The sequence below is a fragment of the Dromaius novaehollandiae genome, chromosome 4 (assembly GCF_036370855.1).
Source record: "Dromaius novaehollandiae isolate bDroNov1 chromosome 4, bDroNov1.hap1, whole genome shotgun sequence".
NCBI classification, from domain to species: Eukaryota; Metazoa; Chordata; class Aves; order Casuariiformes; family Dromaiidae; genus Dromaius; species Dromaius novaehollandiae.
Window position 1 is genome coordinate 797,876 of NC_088101.1, and position 21,833 is coordinate 819,708.

Genomic DNA, 21,833 nt, shown 5'->3' on the forward strand with positions numbered 1-21,833 from the left:
TTTAGATAGATCTTAATCTCAGGATAAGAGAACACGAGACTCTCCTTTCAGTAATGGAAACAAACTACAGATTTATACAATGGAAAATGTAGTAAGATTCAGCTCAAGATGCTCTCATTTCTGTGAGTAGCTTAAACGAGCAGATGGAGGACATGAAATTACTTAAACCCACGAACAAGAACACCAGTAAGAAAGCAAGAGCATTCTTCCACTACACCTAAAACATGGATTTTTTTTTTTTAATCTTACTGTTGCTATCAGGCCAGCTTCATCTGGGAAGGATCCTGGAAACAGTATGGGTAGCCATCATGTAATCACAGGGTTTAAAAACATTTACTACTTCAAGCAGAGTTCCAAAAACATGCTATCACTAACAGGGAAACAGACCAAAAGAATTCATAACGTGACTAGTCTGACAAGTCTGCTTCCACAGCAACAGAGTTGGCTTTTTCAGTAAGGATCCAAGCAATAGATCCTCTTAATAACCAGTGTTTAGTTTGCAAGTCCGAAAGGGCAGTAGAGATGCTGGTAACCAGGACCGCTTTGCCTTAAACATACCAGATCACAAGGTAACTTGGTTCTGTTTGCCTGAAGCCTTAGCTGAACGGGCAGGCACGGCTTCCCCACTGTAGGCACTAACTCATGTTGTCCTGATGAAACAAGACAAGAAGTTTCTGATATAAACAGCAGCAATACCTAAACGGTTAACACTGAGTAATTAAAACTCACTTGAGTGTTTCCCAACCACGTTACAAGATTCCTATTATCAAATTCCTAGGATGCCTCTTTGAATCAACATTCCCCCCCCCCCCCAACACCAGTTCTCCAAGAGGGTCTTTGGAAATCCAGCAAATCTAACCAAAATGTGTATAACCCATTCCTGATGTACCTCAGTTGTCAATCCCCCGCTCATATCTACTAAGATGCTACTATTCTTATTACAGGCATCTGGTAACTCAGCAGCTACATCATTAGTCACTGTAATCATTTTTAAGTTAAGATGCTAAAGGCTTTTTCTCCCTCTCCCCGCCAAGAACCAGCTATTGCACAACTATAATATCTCATAGCACTTCCTGTGCTTTTTTGTTTTGTGTGAGTTCTTCAAATAGTAAAATTTCACACATCTCCAACTTTCAGAGTATACAGTTCCTATAGCTCGGAAGGTGAAAAGCCTATTTTACAAGCCAGCTGAACAGCCAAGCAATTCAATGCCTGAGCAAATTACCATTTCTACAGCTCCTTTAAGGTTTACTATGCACTCTCTCTATGCAGAAGCTAGGTTATTAATCCAGAAGCATATCTTGTCATGCAGACCAGATGAGGCAACAGTTGTGTATCTTATTCCCTCCACATATCGCAGACTAAAGAAATGTAATGGCCAGAAGTAGCATCTTTATGATAATCAACTTTTCTTCTTTCCCATTCATGAGAAGCATTACAGGGTAAGCAATATGTTTTTTGACATGTTAACACAGAGATTTGAAATAATAGTGGCTCCTATACTACAGACAGGACATGTATGCTGGAAAACCTGCTAGTTTAAAAAATAAAGTTTTAGTCTGCTTGAAATTTTCTAAGTGCAAAAAGAGTAATGGAAAAGAAGTTCTCTGGTCAAGAGACACACACATTTACCTTGACACTGGCATTAGAGATCACTCCACAGCATGTGGACAGTAAAATCACTGTGCCTCAGGATCTTTGAGGGATGCTTAATAACTGGCCAAGAGAAAACCAGTAAAAACATTTGGTCTAATGTCAGACTAAGTAATTTCTGATGGATCCTTAGCACTGCATGGACTAAAAGTAATTTTAAGAAACTTTCACAGTTTTGTACAGTGTTGAAGTGAGCTTTTTGGTAGCTAGAATTTTTTCCACTTTTCTGAAATCACCAAAGTATCCTGTATGTTCAGATTCACAGCATGGCATCACCATAGAAGACATGCATTTCCATAGGCAAAGAATGTCTTTAAAAATAAATATAAGACTTGAGATCACTTTTAGGCTAGCAGTCCTGTAGTTCTCACAACACATAGCTGGAGAACCACCTGAAAATAAACAACCACCACCACCACCACCCCGCCCCACTCTGCAGGAACAGCTATAACCTCTGCAGAAACAACCAGAGGGGAAGGCAAAGCAAGTCTAGACAAACTGCATAAGCACAGCTTCCTTAAGGTTATTTTTAGCCTACTTTCTTAACTATGCACAGTTTTAAATCAGCTGTTACCACTCAGGAAATACCTTGGAGCTACTCCCATTCAGTGCTCAGCAACCAGAAAACCAAACAGAAAGAGCATTATATCACCATGTAAATCTACTGCACACAGCTTTGGCTCCCCCTCCGTATCTATCCCCTCACCCTTCAAAAATCAAAGATCAAAAAGAATGACAGAAGTATAAGAACGTGCAACAGGATGATCAGAGACATAAGAGAAGGCTAAATTCTTCAACTTGGAAGAGAGATGTTTCCGGGAAGAAAAGATAAAGACTTATAATGTGAAGAATACACAGAGGGCAAATAGGAAACAACTGCTCACATTTCTCTCAAAAGCCTTGAACAGCTTGCAGTAAGTATTATCAAGCATAAGGTGTAAAAGTGAAAGTTTTTTTTGTGCAACATGATTAAGTTGCAAAATCCCACTGCAACAGAACACCTTCAAAGACAGAAGTATAGAAGCATTTAAGATCCACCTTTCATGATTTTTGTCTACCAAGGGCAATTCAACACAGTTTGGATACAGCCTCTACTTTAGGAAGTCCCAAAACTGCTGATCACCATAAGAAAGGGCGGCACACTCAAGGCATGCATAGTCTCTGAGCATCTGCTACATGTCATTGTTGGAGAAAAACAAGATACATGGACCGTTGCTCTAACCCCAGTATAGACTCTCAGATGTAAACAGATGCATCATCCTTTCCTCCTCCAAGCCTGACCTTCAGGACAGTCACCACTCTGACTTTGCAGCACTCCTCCAAACACACATGAAGTTCATCATTTGTTCATTCTTCTGTAAGCAAATGTAGCTGTGCTCAGTATTGGAAAACAACACCGAGGAGAGAGGTGGGGGGAAAAAACAACCAAAAGCCCCATTTCTTATTATCTCTAGAAGCAGACCACAGACACTGATAATGCATCTTCCTGATAGATGAAGCAGCCCTAGAGGCCATAAATACTGGAGAAGAGCATCTAACAACTGTTTCTAATGCTTCAATACATTTAGTCCAAAAATTGACTATGTATAGCAGCAAACAGAGCTTTAAGATGGACCAGTTTCCTTAGTAACTAAGATGATCTGCAGTGTTTAGACATACTTTAAGCGATGATCAGCACACTACTACCGAGCACTGCTTACCATCCTCCAAAATCTCCTATGTTTCCCAGACCCAGGACACAAAAGCAATCATCAACACCAGAGCAACAGTCTATATTCTTCACATTCAGCACATCTTCATTCTCTTCCTTGAAGTTCCTATGCTGCCCTATGATTGCAATATGCAACCAGTAAATGAGAAGCACAAGATGACATCACTATCATTTGCTCTCTTCTACAGTTTCCTTCGGGAGAAGTTTGTGCATAGTGTGGCAAATTTTCATTAGTTCACGTACACTTACTATTTCCATACAAACTAGCCAGCGGCAGAGTTTGTACCTAGCAGTCCAACTGCAGTTGTCTGGCTGAGCAATAACGGTATTTTTTGTGGAAAAATGTACACACTGTTTCAAGGCTAGCACTGGACACAAGAGCTTTCTACAGTTCTCATGCAATCACCATCTAGTTTTTGCTGGTCTTTAACTCTGCTTCAGTGCCTTTAGTCTTCCTCTGAAGGACCATTGCTCCTGAATCTCCTGGGTCACTGCACTCTGCTCAATTATCACTTTGTCCCTTTTGCAATTGTAAAATGGCCAAATCTGAGTTGCTATGCTAGGTATGATAAAGAAGAGATGCAGACTCGGGCAGCAAGGAAGAAGAGGAGGAGAGAAGATAAACCGGGCAAGTCACATTAGAGCATTTGGAAGATGCCCAGAACAGAGATAGACAAAAAATAAGGCTAGATGAGTAATTACTACACAGTCCATTGCTTTCTGACAGATATTCTGAAGCTCACTAATAAATTCTAGGTTATGACAGCATTTCCAGACACTTCAATTAAAGTTTTATAAAAAGCATGCCAGGCTTATTTAAAAAGGAATACCCTAAGAATGTGATTTATGCAAGCCAATTTCTTCCATCATGCCAACTGTAAAAAGGTCTACATTTAAGGTGCCATACCTGTTCTGTTCAAGTACTGCACAAAACATGTTAAAGCACTATTCAAGTATTTCAGAATTTGTGCCCTAAGCAACTGTGGTGCCATTACCCCCACGTATAGCATGTGTTCCTTCACAAACTCTTTTGAGATAAAAGCTTAAGACCTTAATATAAGATTCATATATAAACCCATTTAAGAAATTGGAAGATGCCAAAGAGCAAAACATGCTAGCATGCTCTCGCTCTCTCTCACTATATTTTTTTTAAAAACAAACTCACTTCAAAGTCTATACTCACATTCTAGGAGTTTTATGAATCACCTAAATCCCAAAGAAGCAATATGCTGCAGTACAGATTAGATCTAGTGATTAGTTGCACTGCCTTTGGTAATAACTCTTGTGCTAATGGATCAAATATCTGACGAAAGTATAAAATACAGGGTTATCAGTATATTAGTGCCCTCTAAACGATGCAGCGCATAAGTAACCAAACTAACCACAAAAGCGTCATGCTTTTTTTCTTTTCTTTGGAGGTGTGAGAGGGAAGAAATCAGTTGCTGGACTCCAGTCTGCCTGCAAGTAGCTTTGCAAAGGGAATTTCCACCAGCCCTGCAGCTCTCCCCTCAGTGTTTCAAAGGAATCCTACGATTGCAGCAGACGGTGTGAGAACTTTTGGAGTTGACCAGTACTAAGTGCTGAATATTTTAAATACACATGGATCATCCCCTTAATCCAGTAACCCACATTTAGAGTCACAGGTTTAATCTATGCATGGAACACAGTGAAACTGTGTAATAAAAGCCATAGAACTGCTTTTGTACTTCTTTTCACCAAGTCCACAACTTGCTGAATTAGAGCAGACCTTTAAAGGAATCATCAGTGCTTGATTCCAGGAATTAGATCTAGATAATCTCTTCAAATCATTTCCAGCACTGTATGCCAAAATTGATGTACCACATTATCTGCCATCATGACCTAACCTGTACAAGCTCCTCCAAAGAAGAGAGTACCTACAGATTCTTTAGAGAAATGACCCAAAGCTACACCACCCTTCCTGCACCACCAAAATCCTAAAATCCGTTGCAAGCATCTTTCATCCCACCTTCTATAAACACAAAGGAAGACCTGCTGCTCTTCCTCACTCTTTGCAGTAAGGTTTTAAGAGACTAGGAAAAAGACAATTCTATTCCAAAACAAACCCAGTCTTTCTTTACATGTCACTTTTTCTTAACCTCTTACTCTGTCAGTCTTTTCCTATTAATTTGTATTTTCAGTCACCAGTTCCCAAAGCAGACAGACTCCAGCACTGTACAAAGCAGAATAATTACTTCCTCCACCTCCCATAAAAAAATCCCAGTTACTGCCTGGAATTAAACTCACTTTTTTAATCACCATTGCCACAATATTGACTGTTATTATAACCTGCTATATCACTGGATCTCCTTCCACAATAATGCTGCCTACTCAACTATACTCAGAAACTTCTATAGGCAACTTCTCCAGGAAGGAGATTTTCCATACATCTTATTGTTCTTTACCTCACACACACAGATGAAATGAATGAAAATGCACCACATTCCAAGTAAAGTATTTAAAAATATATATCGCTAAGAACTTGTATTTCAATACATATTTTCTCCAATTTCTTCTCCCTCAATTCTTGGTGTTTTCCGAGTGATGATGTAAGTATTGCACTAAAGCAAATGCAAGCATGTGTCCAGTAAGTCTTGTAGCTTTCTCCACAGGAATTTTATGTTACTAGTACTTAAGCAAATAGATATTATCTGAAATTCTAAAAATTTTATCTTATCCAGAAAATATATAACACAAATACGTTCATAATCTTAACTGTAACTTTTTTGCACATCTGAGAAAAAAAATATAATGCGTGATGTTGAACAGACCATTTTATTCAAGTTAGTGGATGTCAAAAGTACCAGAATTGATCAATAAGTTTAATGAAGTGATCTGAGTCTAATAAACAAAACGTTCCCACTTAGAGGAAAGTAACATTAAGTACACTGAGAAAAACGTAACAGTGATAGACATTCTGACTGAAAACCACTTCATATTTTCTAGATACATTTGAAGTGATTGAAGAGTTCAATTTTATTTGAAATTACTTGGGCTCCAGGCTACAGCACACGTGGAAATCATATAACCATTATGGAAAACTGTGTCCTGTAACTTGTATTTGAAAGTTCCAGAAGACTAATGAGGTGCTTCTCCACACTGTAAGGAATGAAAGGTTAACTCTTGTCTTCCTAAACACTAAGATGACACACAGAGCAGCCTGAAAGGCAAAGACATTGCCCATTGAAGCTAGTTTTCTCAAGACAGATTGAGAAAGACAAAGAAATTTCCATAGTCATATTCTGAAGCTTGTAATTTAACTGATGAGGACGCTTTACCTACTCTCTCAAGCTTACTTCTCCAGATGCAAGTTCAGCAAGGGTTGTATCGTATGCCATGAAAAAGTTAGTCTTAAATGACTCAACACTTTACCCACCTGCAGGTAGGTAAAGGAAGCTAGCTTATAAGGACAAGCAACAGATCCCCTTCCATCTCAAGTCCAGCACATTAGCAGTTACAACTGCACAGAAACCACATCTGCTGAGCCTGAGGTTTCACTATAAGAAGCGACGGACACTTACCAATACACACATCTATCTTCCCCTTGATGGCAGCTTCATGCAGAGGAGTGTAGTTCCAATTATCTCTGGCATTTGGGTCTGCCCCTTGACACAGCAACAGACTAACCACTTCAGCATGACCAAAAGAGCAGGCATTGTGAAGGGGTATCAGCCCTCCATCATCACGAGCATGAACGTTGGCTCCGGTCTGCAGCAAGTGCTCTACAACATCTTTCCTTCCAAAACCTGTAAGGAAACATATTTCTGTTAAAGTGCGTGGCAAAAACAGCATGATTTAATATTTAAAACTAATTGCTCAGTCATAGTCCAGTGTACAGACACCAAATATATTCCGGATGTCCCTCCTCTTTAATAAAAAAAGCCTTTGCTTTTTGGTTCATTTGGCCATAAAGCGAGAACACAGATTCAAACACTGTTCAAACAGTAGTTGGAAGATGCACTTATGTTCACAACACAAGCAAACACTACTGTATTATAACCAAAGTCTGACTGGCTGCCACTCCATCCCTTGAATTTTTGCAACAGGCTTGCTGCTCTTCTTTAAGAAAAGCCTTCTACGAGTTTTAGAAATTTAGTATTATCTATGTTTACCTAAAGCAGGGCAACAGAAGTGTCTTACATACCAATTCTTAACATAGGTCTCTATCTTGGACAAGTCCTCACATTAATAAACAGTGATTGGACAGGAAACTGTCAGTGCTCAGGCAGAACAACTTCATCTAAACCCCAAATGCCCCCAAATTTCCTCTCTACAAAGAGTCTGAGTGCTTCCAACTGACAGAAGGACTAGGAAGCGATAGATACGCAACCTGATGAGATCTGAGACCTCAGTCAGGAAATACGCCTCTGGAAGGACCCAGCCTGGGCGCTCAGCCTCTGTTGTGGCCAGGGAGAACATCACCATAAAGCCAGCACCACAAAACTAGTACGCCTCGAAATCCTGCATCAGCAGGTCAGGCCCTGACAGCTTTAGCTTGTTGTCCAAGGTGAGCCTGGAAAGGAAAAGCTTTCCACTGCCCAAAATGCCGTACAGGATGGGCACAAAACCAGGTAGCAGGCTCAAGGGGGACAGTTTGAACTAAAACTTCATTGTTTGTTTTTGCAGTAAGTTGCATCTCAAAGGCTGGAGGTCATTTTTTGAAACCTCAGAGCTGAGAGCAGTATCACTGGAGATTCTGCCACCTAGCTTAAGTATCAAGAATCCCACGTATTTCATAACTTTAGTTATGAAACAGGTGAATTAAACACTGCAGCAAGTGAAATCCCATCACAGTGATGCTCACTGGCAAGCTACAGACTGCATCAACTCCACAGACAGATCACAGAATGAAAACATAACTAAAGGCATGTCCTTCTAGAAGGCAAATACTAACATACAAAGCTCAAGAAATGCAAGAAAGAAGCTGTCAGGTCTCCCCCAGCTGACCACTTAATTCAGCTTCACATCCCCTTTTAGCCAGGGCAGTGTGCTAGATGCAACCGTGCAGGGTTATGGTGCAGAATTAGCATGCTTCTCCCCCACTGTTCATACAGACAGACCTCTGAGCCAGGTCTGGGAGCTCTGCACCCACATGAGCTTATCCAGATAAGGGTGTTATAACTTGAAATCTAGTTTTCATTCAAGCTACCAACTAACCACTTTGCAGGGATTTATGCCATCTCCTCACCGAGGTGCAGACACTCCTTCAGCACCCTTTCTTGCAGGACAAGTTTTCTGGTAGCTGACTAAGACTCTGGTTAAAGTAGGCAGGGCAGAAACAAACAGCCTAGAACTCCAAAACCCTCAAACCACAGTATTTTGGGCAAAGACGACAATTTAACAATATCTTTATTTCTACCTGAAGATCTGTTGTCAGACACACGCAAGTACATGGAAGAACAGTTTGGAGATGTCATCAGGGAGACATACACAGATGGTTACATCTAGCACAGACTGCAGCAATTAACATCTCGGTTAATCCTGTAGCGTAGATGCAGCTTAAGGACTCCAGTCCACAAGCACAGACTGACTACTTTAGGACAGCTGTAGGGATTTCCCCCATCCTCACTGTCCAGAGCCCTCAGCTGCTTGCTGCACAGATGCTTCAACCGCTACAAATTGCAGTCTGGCACACTAAGGAGAAACCAAAACCAGTTTATTTTAATACAGACTTAACAGAAGTTCAGCAGCTGCATCACAAACTGCTGAGCCATCCCAGCTGCAGGGAGGGGCCCACGACTGGAGCGGCACCCAGCTCAGCTATCCAGTTCTAGTCTATCACTGCACACGAGTCAAAACTCTCTGGGGCATTATATATTGACCACAGGACAGGAACTTCACCAGGTCAGAAGTTACACTGTAGAAATGGAAACATGTGAATCAGAATTGGAATCATTAGAAGTGGTGCTTAGTTATTATCATGACAAAGCTGCTGCCGGGAGACATTTTTTATTTGACTGAACCATCAGCAAGCCAGCTGCTACTGTAAGTCACTGCAGCTGCTAGCCTGAAACTTTTTTGCTTCTGCTACAGAACAGTCCAGGAACGTAACATGCAAGTTTTCTAACAAAAAGAGAAAAAAAGACAGTTTAAATGGGTGCAATAGCAAGCTAAGGATATTTGGTCCCTCCACAAAGCTAGCAGGCCTGGGGCATAAACACCAAGAAAGAAGCCCTTGACACTTCCACATTTGTATCGTTCATTTGACTGCCAAACGAAATTTTAGCTAGAGAGGAACTGAAAAGGGGTGCTTTATGCTAAACAGTAAATAACACATTTTATTAGCCTTTAGTTTTTATAGACCAAACCACTACAAGCAGTGCTGAAACTACACCTGTATTTGCTTTACACATTCTTTCTCTCCCTAAAGAAAGGCAACCTGACAGTGCCTGAAAGACCAAATTCCTTTCTGAATTGTTCAATGATGCCATTTTCAGAACTACAGATATACTTTCCAAAGTTACTGTTGAACATAGGGTCAGCGATAAAGGTACCTTTGGAAATGCCAGCAAGGAACACTGTACAGTCTTTGCAGAATGAGCTCTTCTGTCCAGGCCTCAAGAAAGCACAGTAAAAGTTACTGTAAATTTATCACACCAAACCACAGTCCATCTTTCAAAGAAAGAATAATCAATTATGTGAATAGCTCCCCTGCCAAAACATGTAAGAACCTGAATAGACAAGGTACCAGGAAGTTTTTAAAAAGATTGCATGACCAAGTCTGACAAACCAGGTGTAATTAGTAAAACATCCTGCAATGTCAGAGCTGCCTTTTGTAAAAATCCAGAAATATGAGGAGTCATTTGTGACAGATGAAACACACTTGATGTAGTTTAAACTGAAGAAGCCATTTTGATTTAGTTTAAGATGACTATAAAGTCTTAGTCTTGCATATTTCCAGTTAACCTTTAATTTACCAAGTCTAAGAGAGAATTCTCAATGAAGGACTTGCAATCAAAGCACCAAAAAGATGGCCAAACAGAAAGTGTTCTCCAAAAAGTTGTAACGGTGGAGAAGAGCCACACCGAAAGGCCCACGCATGCAAGCTTCTTTCGGATGAGATTCACCCACCAGCTTCCACATTACAGAAGGCTCAACCCCACAGCAACACCCGTGCTGCAGTCACTTCCAAACCGGGTATCTACCCTTGGGCAGGATCCCTTATTAGCTTGGTCTGCTTCAGATATAGTATGGACAAAGTGCATCTTACCTACTTTCTTGAAATAATCTAGAAGTTTATCAGGCAAGTTTTGAAGTAGCTCAGAAAACTATATTTTCCAGGAGAAAAAGAAAGCATTCATCCCATTATAAAAAAAAAAGGCAACAGCAAGACTACATCGGAAATAAATGTTAAAATATTTTATCAGCCAAACCAAAGGAATGGCAAAAATTCAGAGGGGCTGATAGGCTCTGTATTTCTTCAGTCATCTCACATAAGAAACTGAAGACCACAGCTTGTTTAGCCTGGCAAAAGCCAGGCAACTAACAAGGCTGTGACAGCTTTATATAAAATAAATAAAATGAGAGACAGGCAGATAATTCAGAAGTAGCAGCCATTTAACCAGTTCTTTGCCAATGCTGCATTTTTGCCTCTTTTCAGTTCACAAAGGCTGAATCACTTCAGGCCGAAACTGGCGGGGAAGGGGAGGATTTCTGCTAGTAAGCAGGGCAGCTTAATGACTAAGCTTAATAAACTTTTAAATACAACACAGGGCATGAGTGTACAGCACCAAATGCTCACAACTGCTGCCAAGAGGATCTGTCCTGCTCCACCTTCACCTCCTGCTCCCAGCCCACATGCCTGTCCTGTCCCATCTCTTCTCCTCGTGGTATTGAGCCTGGTGACAAGAAGCAAGAGGGTGAGCGTACCGAATGACTGACAGGGAACGCGGTGCAAGGGAAGCGACGGGAGCATCGGTCAATCCCCTCCATCTATCTATCTGGTTAGGGCGCACATCCGCAGTATACCCGTGTTCAGCTTGTCAGAAGCTGCCACACAGTAATGGTTTACAGGCTCTTAGTTACCAGCACCCCCAGAAGTCACATAATCTGCTGCCCAACTTCACAGCTTCCCTTTCAGAAGGTTTGGTAAAAGACCAAAGTAAATACAGGGATTTGCCACTACAAGTGGAGAAATGCTTTCACCAGTCAGTACAACATATCTAGGAATCAGTGTGAACTGTTTAAGTACAACTGCACTGTTCCTCCCGCTGCCCAATTAAGGTCACATTATAACAGCATGGCATGAACTCCTCCAGCTGCCAAGTCCATCCTTTGCAAAGCTGCTGCTAGATGCAGAGATTAACTCAAAAGTGTTCGCAGTTGTCCTAGAAAGACTTTTTACTTTCCCTGGGCATTTTTCTCCTCCTTTCACCTGCTTGCTCTTAAAAAATGCACTGGTTCCAGAAGGAGTTAGTTGAAATTTAACTAAGTGGATAATCACAGCTCAAGCATATCTGCATGTTTTGCTGTGATGTTAGGCAAAGCGGTAAAGATACTCAGATTAAATATAATCCCATTTCATTATTTGTTACAGCATCAAACACAGCTCATACTAGAATACAAGCCTGTGAAATGGAGAAGTGCACCTCTTAAGACACATGATCTTGTGAGAATGGTTTCAGCTATAAGCAAAGGGGGAAGAAGTTCCAACCGCATCAGTCTTTCTGCTTTAGTACTACACACTCTGGGACCAGCTCTTCCAAAAAACCCGTGGCACTTCTCACAGTTTATTAGGCAGAACACAGCCAAATCAACTGAGTTAACTAAGTAAGAAACTGTGTTCTGCGCTATAGCTTATGCGGAACACAACTAAATCAGTTGATTTAGCTAAGCAAGCTACAGAGCCTTCAAGGTGAGGAAAAGAGCACCTGGTTCAGTACTGCTGAAGGTCTGAGGTTTTTGCATTTATATCCTTTTATTTTCATTCAAGGCATTTCAAATGGGAAGGAGATAAAATGCATTGTATGGGTCACGCAATACCACTGAGGAGAAGTGAAACAAGTTACCAGTTACAAACAAAGCAACAGAGCAATCCCTAGAAAGTAGTAAAACTGTGACACTAACACAGCTCACATACTAGTAACACTACAAAAAAATAACACACACACACAAAAAGAAGAACTCCAAAGTCAAGCCTGGTAATTCATTGATTCATCTTTTTACAAGGTTGTAAGGCTGTCAGGAGGCTTCCCAAGCCACTCTTCATTCTGTACACATGAACCCATCCGAAAATGTTTAACCCTGCTTTAAGTTGCACAAGGCAGAATTAATCAGCAACTGCAGCTTTACACACACATTTACTTCAGTAAGGTCAGAAGTTTCTTGTACGGCAAGGATAAGTCAGACAACTGCAACAAAACAAGTCAGAGTAGTTTAGGAAGAAACCCCCCCAGCAAGCCTTTCCAAGGCAATTTAAGCTAACTTGTTTTACCTTGCACCAGGAGTGGAGTGACTGTGGTCAATTCAGGCATTTCTGCACAGAGCAGAGGCGTGTAATAAATTACTAACTACTCCTTACCGTTTCCTGACTCTCTCTCAAGCCCCTAGTTCAATTAGTTCTGCCTTCTCAGCAAGTTTCTGCCCATCTGACTTACACATGTTGAAGCAGCTTGCATTTTCATTCTAATAAATTGCTAGATCAAACTGATCAGCTCTCTTGTCAAGAACTCTGAGCACTGACCATTTTACAACTCAAGTGAGGTCCCTTTGACTTCCAAGAGTTATTACTAGTGATATCAAGGGCGTGCTTACAGGAGACTTCCTTTCCCACATAGCTTTTTGCTGTTAGTGTGGCCCTGAGCAGAAAAAAGACAAGGTACTGCCACTGATGCTCTAAAAAGGGACCGAGTCACCTTAAAACACGTTTCTCCAAACTGAGTTTCGGCTGCTATCATCAAAACCTTCATGCTGTGATCCCAGCTCCATACCTTCCCAAGCAACACTAGTCCTATAATCGCATGTGCTTTGCCCTCTTCCAGATCAGGCAAAGGACACCAACTGCTAGTACAGAGGTACCTTCCCCAAAGCACAGTTCTGCGCCTCCGCAGAGATGGGCAGGAGCGGTGCCACAAGCCAGTCTACCTCAGCACAGAAGGGAGCATTAAGCTAGGTTCAGCAATAGTTATGAATGCTCTCTATACATTTGGGATAAAAACCTGTGAAAACAACTCTTGGCTAAACGAATGTGCCATCTAAGAACTTGAGGGGCTAACTTCATGATTAAAAAAACCAAATCACACTTCTCATTAACAGGGAGTGAAACTGGACAAGCTTATGACTGGGGCTAGATGAAAAAACTAGTTAGGACTCAGCTATTTTTTTTTTTTAAATCAGGTCCATCTACCCTAGTCATTTCTGAAAGAGGTACCACTATTAATGATATACCCGTGAATACTAAGCTTAAACACGTGAGTCGGGGTGTCAGCAGCAAATACATATACATCCTTTTGCAAGACTAAACCTTTTCCCAGAATAGAAGTTAAGTCTATTACCAGGCAGGCTCCTACAAATTCCAGCTGGCTCTGGGAACAAGCTGGGATTTGCAGTGAATTCTGTTGTCTCTGAACCTTCCTTAGAGCTGGTGGGAACTGATATTTCACTACTTTGGAAGGTGGAGCCTTTGCCAAGCTGAGAACAAATATACTTCCAGTTTATGGAATAAAGCCACAACTTACAGCTGGGTTAGTCCTGGAGACCCATTAAATGCTAACGTAGGAAGCAAGATCTAAATAACAGAGCACCAAGAGCACACAAAATCAGACCAGAGTGTGATCAACTATCTAAGATAAAGCTTTAAGATTAGGATAAAAAACAAACTGCGCCTCTTTTGAGATATTAAGAGAAAACTGGATATATTTAAGCAGTATTGATTTTTAGCTCCTTTGACTGGAAAGGAAGAGCTTTTACCCTCCCAACGTTTCCCTTTTGAAAAGATAGTCCCAGATGTCTCTAAAACAACACATACAGCTTAGAGATGCAAACAGGTGACAGATCACAGTAACTCTTCTTCTGGCACTAACACTACAAACAATTTAAAGTCAGTTCCCATGCAGGCGAACCCCATTTCTGTGTAAGAGCATTTGTATATACAATACATTGCAGACTTGAGGAAGAGAGGGCCAGGTCCTTACAAAGACCTGTCTGAAAACAAAGTGAAAAATCTTTTCACAGAAAACACAGATGTTAAGAGTGTTGTCCCACCCTCCTCCATGAGGAGTATACCTAAAATGAGATATATGTCTCACAGATTGAAGACGTCCCACCATCCCAAAAAACTAGCGAACAGCATTTGCCAAAGGGGAAATTCTACCCCTCACACACACGTATAACCACCAACTCATTTGCTTACGCAGGCTAAAGAGGTGTTTTGTCACCTATATGAGAACAAGGTCACCAAAAGCAGGATTATCAAGCCCAGACAGCGTAGGCGCAACAATTTTTTTTTTTTTTTTAAAAAAAGATGTCCATAGTCTGGTGTAGCTAGTAACAAGTTAAAGTCTTTCTCAGGGAACAGAGGTAACACATCTCTAGGTCAAACAAAGAATACAATGGAAAGGCAGGTAAGTGGGATAGTTTGTCTCATTCAGTAAGCACAAAGAAGGGAACCGTTAAGCAGAACATACGGTATTGCAGTGAAGACAGTAGAAAGTACAAAATAAAAGAAGTTACTTTTAATATCAGTAAATGCTCCAATTACTCTGTGGAACTCCCTACCACGTCATCAATTCTACAAACGTACACGGCATCAAGTTAAAAAAAATGGCTAAGTCCATAGAAGGCAAATCTGCTGAAGATGGATGAACTTCTACTAGCATGTAGAAACTAGGTCTCACTCTACTAGTTGCTCAGCTACAAACAGTTGGAAAAATACTTGGGGAAGTATCATACACAAACAGGGCAAACGTGTAACTCTTCCCTAGACATCTGCTTTTGGCCACCAGCACAGATGAGACCTTGAGTCAAACACACCTTTGTTCTAGCCTAGCACAGCTGCCTATTATTATTTTATTTCAGTAAAAAGTAAGCTAGTTTTCATTGAAAAAAGTGAGTGCAAAAAGCAATGAATACATATTAACTCCTCCAGCCAATTTCTTCTTTCTATTTTTAAGTCATCCAATCGGTTGCAAGTCTCTAGAAGCTGCTTCTTGTTCCGATTCTTGTGTGTTGGGGAGCAATACCCAAAGGCCTTACTGGTACCAGAGACCCAAATATCTTGCTAGCTCTCATCCCACACAACTGTCGAGACACTCAAGAGTTTTCCTCTCTCCGCACATGCATACCTTTATAGAAGAATCCTTCAAATCACTTGGGGAGGAAAAGCAGACCGCCACACCTCCTGAAAGATATCCAGAAGACATTCAAGAGAGGCAGTGCTAGAATAACAGGCCAGTTGAAGGACGAAAGGAAAAGGATCCTCTGTTGAATCTCTTCCTGCTTTACAAAAGAGGCCTAGATCACCCCGATACAGACTCAATATTTGTTTCTACCTTATTAACAGCTAACCAAAGGAGGTCTGCTAACAAGCTGAATAAACCTGACTTTCGAATAGTTTAACAACCAATTCCCCATCATCTAAATCAACTGGCGACTTGGATAACCCACAAAGAAAAGCTGGATAACGCTGCTGCTTCGGTTTGACTTGGCCCTACGCATTTTATCCATAAGTGGATAATGGACAGATGACTCCAACTTCTAGAAACAGATTTTAATCTAATCTCCAGCTTTTTAAGTAACTGATTACAAGACTTCAATTCTCTCCTTCTCCCAAGTTTGCACCTGTACTAAGAAACCTGCATACTCTCAGAAGTCACCCCTTTTATCTTCCTTCTACAACGAGAAATTAAGGTGATTTTGAAACTAGAAACTTTCATAAAGTTTAAGGAAACATGAACTCAGTACTCCTCACAAGAAACGAAAACTGAAGTTGTCCTCCCCCTCACCCCGTTACACTAAAATTGATTTAACTGCCTGTCTTTGTTGCCAAAAAGGGTGTCTGAGAAAACAGAACTGAGTTACGGAAAAGTGAAGTGCCCAGGAAAAAAAAAAAAAGAATATGACTACCTCAACAATTAGAAAATGAAGCTTTGCTTGCAATTCGAAGAATTCACTTCTGTTCTTGCGGTTTGTAATAGAGGAAACTCTGTTTGTGCCTTAAAAAGAGTTAAGCTTTGAGAGCAGTTAAACTCTAAAACGTTTGCATACTGCCTTCTTCAACTCCTGTTCCTCTTATAAGAGGGGCCAAACAATACATAAAGTTAGCTACGACTCATAAAATTGTGCTATTACACATAAAGCAGCTTAATGCACATAGCAGACTTGTAAGCAAATGGGTTTTATTTCTCCTTTTGCCCACAGAGGAGAAGGAGATCAGATCAACATATTGCATCACTTGCAACTATATACTGCCTGAGACTAGTTGCATTCAAGTATGTTTATGGGCCTTTTCAAAATATAGGACCCCATCACGCTTTCTGTAATAAGAAGTATGTCTAATACTAATAGATATCAAACCCATTTGGATCAGATACATACTTCAGTAATTTGAGAGAGAATATACTTGGCAGCTAAAGAACATCTTTGAATCTAGAAGAAAATAGAGAACAATCTTATTAGGTGGAAGAAATTCACCTGCTGTGTTCCTCCTGTGACAAGGAAGCATCTTCCATCGCTATTACAGTAACTTTGTATCAACACTCTTTCCTTTCAAAGACTTATCACTTTAAGTTTTGTCCCCTCCTTCTCCAATCAAAGTACAGGTTTTTAAGTGAGATCAATACTGTATCACTAGAGGACCAGCACTACAGTTTGTACTAGTCTACCACTGACGTTATAACTGGAGATCCTAGAGCCTAAAGAGAAGAAGCAGGGTCTAATCTTAAACTCGAATCCGAAGCGAGTAGATTTGAGATGAGGCCTCCAAAATATTAAGCACTTCATGTGTACGCATGCAACTGTGCCAGCACCATCTTTCAGGGTTCATTAAAGTTAAGCACACCTGCACATTCCAGAAGTTCAGTGTGATTTAAACTCAGTGCGTATAAAGTCACGCTTTATCGGCAGACCTCAGGGATTAGAGGGGATGCAAATGGCTCATGATCAGAGTTTCTCCCAGGGGCTCCAGGAGAAATGACAGCAGACCTACACGAACTCAGAGAGTATTATCTGACTGATAAACCCAACGTCGCTATTTGTAGTCCCAAGCAACGTTGCATCAGAAACTGCTTATTTTTGCTATTGATTTCCACACGGTGCTTTAGAGCCGCACACCAGCATTTAAATACTGACCACAGAATAAAGCCCGAGTAAGACTTCAGCAAATTCTGTTTCTCTTTCACACTGGCTGTTGCGCTGCTTATCGGACGATGTTTACTGGGGCACATTCCCAGTTGTGGAACGGGATCCAGAACTCCGCTGTCGATATCAAAGAGCTCCAGCTTGTGGTGCCAAGTTCGGAAAATGAAAATAACACTCACTGTCAGCCAGGAGCAGGCCGTAAGCATGGCACATCGGCAGGAGTAGGTCAGGGCATCCCACAGCCCCTGGCCTAATTAAAAGCTCAAACGAGATCTGTGCCTCGCTGGACTATATAAGTACAATCTGTAACATTGTGGCATTTGTCAGAAAGCCTCCACTCTGACCACAGACCTAGCAACTGTGCCAGTCCCAAGTTATGACGAGTGACTTAAAATATCTTCCCGGTTTTACTGTTATCACAGACTTCAATCCCCTGTGCCTCCAGTGATGCCCAAGCCCTGCACGTAATGCTCTCTTTACAGACTACAATAACTGGTAGTAGCTATGCTTGGTAGCAGGTAATGTTTATTTCCAATTCAGGTCAGCCACTGAATCTCACTTTTGATTTCTTTTACGATACTGACTATTTCTAGCCACAACATCATCTCTTCCCCGCAGCGAGAGGCATCCTGTCTCCTGGATGCAGCTGTAACTTCTGATCCAGTTCAGCTGTTCCACTTCACCTCTTTCCCCAGCCCACTCAAACCACAACAGAGGCAGAGATCAATCAGCAGCTACACTGAGATAACAGGAGACAAAAAACAACAGGAACAAAAAGTTATGGGGCACTGACTTTGTTTCCTAGCAAGCCGATTTGCATCACAGGGCTCCTTGACTTCAAGAGCTACCGTGACACAAGTGAAATCCTTAAATCGAAGCCAGCTCCATCCCCGAGTCCCAGAAACACAGTGACATCAGCTTCTCAACTGCTAAGCCCGCGCACTGCAGTTAGCAGCTTGTGGGGCCAATACAGGGAAATATTTCAGTACTTTTAAATCATACAGTTTCCCTTATGCCTCCAGGAGCTCCTCTCCCCCCTGTTCTCACCCGAGGGAATGATCCTCCACCCGTTTAAGGGAAGAAAAATCAGAAAGGGATTTAACAGCCAGGTACACCCCCCGCCCAGCTTTGGTGGAAGGCCTCCGGGAGAAGCGCGCTCATGCTCTTCCCCTCCGGGGCAGGGGGAAGCGGCCCGGGGCCCCCGGGGGAGCAAGCCTGGGCCCCCGCGGCCCCGGAGACCCGCTCCCAGCCGACGCCGCAGGCAGGACGGCAGCTGCGAGAGGGCCGGCGGAGCGGGACGCCGAGGCCCCCCGCTGCCCCTGTCGCCTGCGGGGGGGCCGGGCCAAGCCCGGCGCGGCCGCTGCACCCACCGGCGGCGAAGTGGAGCGGCGTGGACTTGCGGCCCGCCATGTCCTTGGCGTTCACGTTGCCCGCGTCCACCAGGCGCTTCACGCGCGTCACGTCCCCATTGCGGCAGGCCTCCAGCAGCTCGCGGAAGGCGCCGCTCGCCGCCCCCGGGCCCGCCGCCTCGGGGCTCTCCGCCGCCGGGCTCGACGCGGCCGACGACGACGCCGACGAGGCGGACGAGGCGGAGGACGAGGAGGACGAGCCGCCGGAGCTGCTGGCCGAGCCGGGCGGCGGGCCCGGCGCGGCGGCGCCCGCGCCCTCCGCGATCTCCGGGGCCGGAGGCCGCTCGGCCTCGGGGGGCGCCTCGCCCTCGGGCCCGGCCAGGCTGTGGCGCTGCGCGGCGGCGGCGAACTCGGCGGGCGCCAGGCTGGGGCTGCGCGGCGGCGAGGCGGCGGCGGCCGGCGGCGAGGCGGGCCCGGGCGGCGGCGGCGGGTGGTGGTGGTGATGGTGGTGCTGGGAGCGACGCGGCGCCGCCATTTTCGTCCTTCTCCACCCCCCCCGCCCGCCTCCCTCTCGGCCCCCGTCACTGCGGCAACGGCGGCAACGCCCGCCCACGCTTCCGCCCGCCCACAGCCAATCCCCGCGCGCGGCGCCCGGACGTGATGGCTACGGGTGCTGGGGGCGGGGCGGGGGGCGGGGCCTCCTCGGGCCCCGCCCGCTTTCCCAGCCGCGCGGGGCGCGCTGCCGGCCTTGGCGCCTTGCACACTCACTCTAGTCTTGGCCCAGTGCACGCTCACCTGCAGCTTTGGCACACCTGCATCCTTGCACGCTTGTCCTCAGCCTTGGCCCCTTGCACACTCACCCCCAGTCTTGGCACACCTGCCTCCTTGCACACTCACCCCAGCCTTGGCCCCTTGCACACACACCCCCAGTCTTGGCACACCTGCCTCCTTGCACACTCACCCCAGCCTTGGCCCCTTGCACACTCACCCCCAGTCTTGGCACACCTGCCTCCTTGCACACTCACCCCAGCCTTGGCCCCTTGCACACTCACCCCCAGCCTTGGCACACCTGCCTCCTTGCACACTCACCCCAGCCTTGGCCCCTTGCACACTCACCCCCAGTCTTGGCCCACCTCCCTCCTTGCACACTCACCCCAGCCTTGGCCCCTTGCACACTCACCCCCAGTCTTGGCACACCTGCCTCCTTGCACACTCACCCCAGCCTTGGCCCCTTGCACACTCACCTGCAGCTTTGGCACACCTGCATCCCTGCACGTTTCCCTCCAGCCTTGCCCCATTGCACACTCACCCCAGCCTTGGCCCCTTGCACACTCACCCCCAGCCTTGGCATGCCTGCCTCCTTGCACGCTCACCCCAGCCTTGGCCCCTTGCACACTCACCCCCAGCCTTGGCACACCTGCCTTGCCGCACGCTCAGCCAGCAGTGCTCGAGGATATGACATGACAAGGTGTTCCCATCCGGGCAGCGGGACAGCAATCCAGCACTGCTGTGCAAAACACGTTACCAGAGACTGTGAGCAAAGTCAATCAATCCTGCCTCCTCTTGCCCTACCCCAAAGCCTACTTTAAAAGTAATTATGATGCCAAAAATAAATGAATTGGTGGCCTGGAGAGTCAGTACTTGGCAAAGATCTCGTGAGCTCTGTTTGCTGTTGTTAAAAACATCTTTATTAAGGAGAAAGTATTTGAGTCGGAAAGCCCTGATAATTGTCAGCAGGAGATCAGATCTCCAGCTCACTTACCTTAATGGTAATAAATGTGTGAATACAAGGGGGAAAGCGTGAACAGCTCACGTCTCTCTGCCCCTCGCTGTAGTTCCTATAAACCAAGGTAATGGACAGCATCATTTTTATGATATGCATCCATATGGAAATGCTCTACTTCCTGAAAGACTTGAAAAGGCACAGAGCGATGTTTTTAAAGGCTTGCGACTCGTGGTGGCCTCAAAAGCGAGCCAGGTAGGAACAGGCGGCAGCCTGTTGTCAAGCAAAGCCCAGCATCAGGCTCTAAACTGCCTCTGATAACTCAGTGTCTTTCTCCTGGCCCGGGAGTGCTGCGCTTAAGATAGAAATCTTATTAATGGTGCAGCCGCCTGGCTTAGTAAAGTGGAGAAGCCTCAGATTTCAGCTGAATAATTAAAATCCCATCAATAGACCTTTGCAGGGCCACCGTCTAAAATTAATAACTCCAAGTGCAATTCTGGGTATCTAATGGAATACACTGCAATGGGATTTTTTTTTTTAATGCAATGCACTCTTAGCCATTTTACAGCCACCTGCTTTAGCTTGAGCTGTTAAGAAGTAGGAGAAGGGTTTGGGGTGATTTCTGAACATTTTCAGGCGCCAGGAAATAGGAAATGGCTCCAAACCGCTTCCACTATACCAATGTGTAGATCAAGAAGAAGTCCTGTTTGGAGAAACCTGTCCCCCATTGCCCACGCATATGATAGGGCAAGGGGTGACCTAGGTGTGTTTTCTGAGAAACAGAGATTTCCCTTCCCACAGAAAATATCTCACTATTAGCGGCTTTAGACACGATAACCACATTAAGGAAGCCAAGAGACAGCCATCCGTAGCTCTTTGCAGTTACCCATGGATTCGTGTACCTGTGCAGCTACAGGGGGATAAAAAGCAAGGACGGTGGGAAAGCACCAGGGCTTTCCTTTTTGGACAACCTTGAGCAGCTCTGGGGACCTCTTGGCAGCCAGCGTGCCGTTCCTCATGTCTGTTTTGGCTCTGATCGTGGCGCTGTCCTCATTCGCCATCTCCACCAAGTTGCACAGCCACT

General features: G+C 44.1%; 1 protein-coding gene across 1 annotated transcript in view; it reads right to left on the bottom strand.

The window, feature by feature from the left end:
- The window catches only part of TNKS (tankyrase), a 135,885-nt gene extending 116,231 nt beyond the window's left edge, over positions 1-19,654 (bottom strand). The window contains exons 1-2 of the mRNA XM_026110379.2: positions 19,048-19,654; positions 6,904-7,128 (exon numbers count right to left, since the gene is read on the bottom strand). Of these exons, the coding sequence (XP_025966164.2) occupies positions 6,904-7,128; positions 19,048-19,561 (739 nt within the window). The 5' untranslated portion in view covers positions 19,562-19,654. The remainder of the gene's footprint in view (positions 1-6,903; positions 7,129-19,047) is intronic.
- Positions 19,655-21,833: the final 2,179 nt, after the last annotated feature.